This window comes from Acanthochromis polyacanthus, chromosome 4 (genome assembly GCF_021347895.1).
Source record: "Acanthochromis polyacanthus isolate Apoly-LR-REF ecotype Palm Island chromosome 4, KAUST_Apoly_ChrSc, whole genome shotgun sequence".
Taxonomy (NCBI): Eukaryota; Metazoa; Chordata; class Actinopteri; family Pomacentridae; genus Acanthochromis; species Acanthochromis polyacanthus.
The window spans coordinates 4,448,531-4,453,530 of NC_067116.1; the positions used below are offsets into that span (position 1 = coordinate 4,448,531).

The 5,000-nt window shown below is 38.6% G+C and overlaps 1 protein-coding gene across 1 annotated transcript in view; it reads left to right on the forward strand.

Moving 5' to 3' along the window:
* The first annotated feature begins 1,414 nt into the window (after positions 1-1,414).
* Positions 1,415-5,000, forward strand: part of LOC127533716 (FRAS1-related extracellular matrix protein 1-like) — a 26,177-nt gene continuing 22,591 nt past the window's right edge. The window contains exons 1-2 of the mRNA XM_051947487.1: positions 1,415-1,468; positions 1,644-1,661. Of these exons, the coding sequence (XP_051803447.1) occupies positions 1,415-1,468; positions 1,644-1,661 (72 nt within the window). The remainder of the gene's footprint in view (positions 1,469-1,643; positions 1,662-5,000) is intronic.

Here is a 5,000-nt window from a genome sequence, read left to right on the forward strand (position 1 = left end):
ATTAAAAATTAAAAAATTCACTGGATTTTGGTTGATTTTTTTCAGAATGTTCTTAAATAAACTTTTTTTCTCGCATTTCTTTTTTTGCACCAAAAAATTTTCAAAAATTTCCCAAAAATGTTGAAAGTGTAGAAGTTTTCACTGTGAAAATATATTTTTCCCACATTTTCAAACTTTAAAACAATCCAACAGGAGGGTTAAATACCTTCTGAAAGTCTACTTTTATAGTTATAATGTGAAGTTTACTTACAGCTTTAATTAGGTCACAAGCACCAAATGGTGGGAAGATCTCATTGGAATGCAAGGAATTATTATTATACTTTATTCATCGGATGGAAGAAACGCATTTTTGCTGCCCTAAAAATACTCGAAAATGTGTGAAAATTTGCACACAAGCCAGGACCAGCGAGAAATTTGATATTTTAGTGGAATAGCATCTGTGTGTGCCAAAATGGCTCAATATTATGAACATTCAGCCCCTGAACCATGTTTACCTATAGCTATGAAATTCGGTATGTAAAGCATCAGAACGCACAAAAAGCCTCTAGCACAAATATTCAAAACCCAACAGGAAGTCAGTCATTTTGAATCATGTCATATTTTGGACAATTTTGTGTCAGTTGTTGACATTTTCAAAAGCAAAAAACTCAAACAGCATAACCCCAACAGAGTTCAAACTTTGGCCAGGATGTACACCAGTGATCAAAAGCTATTAAAATGCTAAACAAAAGTCTGAGGGCGTGGAAATGGCGGCCAGCGGAATGCGGTCATTTTGGATGTTTCACCATGAAACCGGAAATGCTGTCTAACTACCCTCTGCATGCTCCAATCTGCCTCAGACTTTACATGTGTGATCAGAGTTCTGCCCTCATCACATCCATAGGCTGATACACACTCTCAGTTGCAGTGCCACCTGGTGGACATGTGTGGGATAGCTGCAAGGATGCGAGGACCTGACCAACGCTGCTTGCAGCTTTAATTAGTTGTAATGTTTTATTTACTGGTAGCTGTGATGTCGTCTCTCTAATTCTTTAATTGTCTGATTTTTTTGTTTTTAATTTTAACCCTCAGGCTTATTCTTTCATTTTTAAACTGCCTTGTTCCTTTGTTTGATGTGAGTGCTAATTTAGCTAATCATCTGTTTCATTTATTATCATTTTTACTATTTATTTTAATTGACTGCTCTGTTTGCATGTTTTAACCGTCAACGCTGTTCTAAAGGCTGCTACGTAAATAAAATTATTATTATTGTTGTTTAAATATGAACAGAGACTGAAACATAAGTCAGTATTCAAACATGAGAGAAATATATAAAAAAGAAGTGAAATTGGTATTCTGTGTATTTTATTCCCTGTTTGCTTCAGGGTCAGTTTGTATGTTCTGCTCAGTTTGAGACGGAGCTCCTGATTGGCTGATGGGGTCACCTGGGGTCATGAAGCTGCAGGTCGTCACTCACCTGGACAGGAAGGTTTGACCTGAGGAAGACAGAAACTGCTTTATCTGACCAGTTTTAATAAAGTTAAAGATGGAAACTCCTCATCTGAGCAGTTAAACCGTCTGTTTCCAGGTGAACCGTCTGTTTCCAGGTTAACCGTCTGTTTCCAGGTGAACCGTCTGTTTCCAGGTGAACCGTCTGTTTCCAGGTGAACCGTCTGTTCCAGGTGAACCGTCTGTTTCCAGGTGAACCGTCTGTTTCCAGGTGAAATATCTGAACAGAGGCGCTGCTCGGCTGGAGGTCACAGAGCCGCTGTTTCTGCTGAACACTAATTGAGTAAATTAAGCCTCACATTAACATAATCTGCTGTTTTCTTCTCCTGCTCTGCCCACAGCTAATCCTCCGTCCGTCCATCCGTCCGTCAGTCAGCCGTCCGCCTGTCACTCTCCATCAGTCTCCGTGGCGACGGGATGCTGCCGGTAACCCGCGGTGATGGAGGCCACTCTAATATGTAAAGCAGCCGTCTGGACGCGGGCCGAGCTGTCAGGCTGCCTGTAGCTGGGAGGGAGGCCGGCTCGACCCAAATCTATGCTAATTTGACATTTCCAGACTCATTTGCATATGTACACATCAAAGTTTGCTGCTGTCCTGTAATCTCTGCTTTTTAACGTCCTGCTGCTGCTCAGCTTAAAACAATCACACAACAACACAACAGGCTGGAAACCACAAGAAACACCCACAGAAATACAGAGAAATATACATAATATATACATATATATATAGATGTAATATATATATATATATATATTAATCTGTATCAGGGATGAAAACAAAGACTCTTACTGAGAACATTTACATCTGTAGGAGGCTGTTTACTTAGCAGGTAATTTTACAAAAAGGACAGAACATTTTTACATCGCATTCAGTGTGTTTGTGTATTTTGAAGCATTTTGAGGTAAACAGCCTCTGACAGGTGTATTGAGGTATTTGTGCTGCCAGTAACATGCAGTGGTTTACTTTCTAAATGTTATTCATTACAGCTGTAAACTTATCTGTACTTATGTCTTTTGCACATCTAAGCACACTCATTTGCACATTTCTGTATCACTCTTGTATATTCTTGCATATTTTGTTAATTTTTTCTTCTGTATTATATTTCAAATATTCTCATCTTATTTCATTTAAATGCTACCTTTACTTCATACCTGAGTCTAATGTTCTGTGTTGAATGTTGAATAACCAGTTGCTGTAACAACTGAGCCCTGTGACAGACTGGTGACCTGTCCAGGGTGTCCCCTTCCTTCACCAGAGTCAGCTGGGATAGACTCCAGCACCCCCCATGACCCTAGTGAGGATAAAGCGGTGTATAGAGAATGGATGGATGGATGTAACAACTGAATTCCATCTGGGATTAATAAAGTCTGTCAAAGCCTACACAGAATCCTACAGCTGTTTAGAGTATTGTACTGCAGTAAACAGATGTTTATAGGTATTTGTACTGCAGTAAACAGATTTTAGAAGGTATTTGTACTGCAGTAAACAGATGTTTAGAGGTATTTGTACTGCAGTAAACAGATGTTTAGAGGTATTTGTACTGCAGTAAACAGAGTTTAGAGGTATTTGTACTGCAGTAAACAGATGTTTAGAGGTATTTGTACTGCAGTAAACAGATGTTTAGAGGTATTTGTACTGCAGTAAACAGATTTAGAGGTATTTGTACTGCAGTAAACAGATGTTTAGAGGTATTTGTACTGCAGTAAAACAGATGTTTAGAGGTATTTGTACTGCAGTAAACAGAGTTTTAGAGGTATTTGTACTGGCAGTAAATAGATGTTTAGAGTATTTGTACTGCAGTAAATAGATGTTTAGAGGTATTTGTACTGCAGTAAACAGAGTTTAGAGGTATTTGTACTGCAGTAAACAGAGTTTAGAGTATTTGTACTGCAGTAAATAGATGTTTAGAGGTATTTGTACTGCAGTAAACAGAGTTTAGAGTATTTGTACTGCAGTAAATAGATGTTTAGAGGTATTTGTACTGCAGTAAACAGATGTTTAGAGGTATTTGTACTGCAGTAAACAGATTTTAGAGGTATTTGTACTGCAGTAAATAGATGTTAGAGGTATTTGTACTGCAGTAAACAGATTTAGAGGTATTTGTACTGCAGTAAACAGATGTTTAGAGGTATTTGTACTGCAGTAAACAGATGTTTAGAGGTATTTGTACTGCAGTAAATAGATGTTTAGAGGTATTTGTACTGCAGTAAACAGAGTTTAGAGGTATTTGTACTGCAGTAACAGCTTTAATCTGCAGGTTTCATCAGAAACTCCATCAGTCTGACAGTTGGAGGTTTATCCAGCTGCTCGACGTCTCGAGGTGCCGACACCCTCTCAGTTAGCATCTGTTAGCATCAAGAGGCTAATCTGGTCAGGTTCAGTCTGAGGTTTTAACTTTTGTGGATCGTCCTGATTCTGTTTGATCAGAACCAAATGAATCCTTGGCATGGATCTGTTGCATCTTCTCACAGCTGATTCTTCATCAAAATGACCCAAAAAAATCCTGAAAACACTGTTATGATGCACACGGTGACAAACACTGTGAAGTGGCAGCAAACATCTGTAAAACGTGTTTCTAGAACAGAATAGAGAAGGTTTACTCTCATCATATATGGGAGAGGTACAGCAAGCTAAATTAACAACTAATAATAATAAAAATAGACGTACATATAAAACTAGACGACATTAAGAAATACAACATAAAAGAGGTGCGACATATAGAGTACAGTATGGGAGGTAAATGAAATGAAATAAAAACCAATAAAATAGAACAGCAGTAGAAGCATGAAGAAGCTGCTTCTCAGCCTGTTTGTCCTGCAGTTTTCATGCTCACACATCATCAGAGAGTGAATTATCTTTGATAAAATACAGATTTCTGATGTGAACATTATCCACAGCTTTGGCCTTTTTCCTGCTTTTACAGTCAACACATGAATGGATGAATTTATGACTGTTTTCTGTCATTTATTTTCATTTTTATTCTTTACTTGTTTTGTTTGTTTTGTGTTTTCTTCTCCTGACATCATCTAGTGCACCATCAGATCCTCAGCCAGCTTCATGTCTGTTTGTTTCCAATAATATGTTTGCAAATATGAAAATCTGGAGCAAAATCAGCAGCAACAAACTGATTTCTTTAACTGTATTTACAGAAACGTTGTGGGAGGAAACGCTGCAGATAATTAATGAAACACTGAAGAGCTGCTGAGAGGAAATCTTCACGTGTAAACATTTCATTCCTAGAAGATGTGTGTGTGTGTGTGTGTGTGTGTGTGTGTGTGTGTGTGTGTGTGTGTGTGTGTGTGTGTGTGTGTGTGTGTGTGTGTGTGTGTGTGTTTACATTGACTCTCATTATATCTGCTTCCTGCTGTGCTGCTCGTTTCACACCATCACCAGGGAGGTAAATGTGACGCCGCCACCAAGATTCACCGGCCAAACTGTCATCATGTGATGCTTTCACACCCCAAACACACACACACACATACACACACACACATACACACACGCTGCTTGG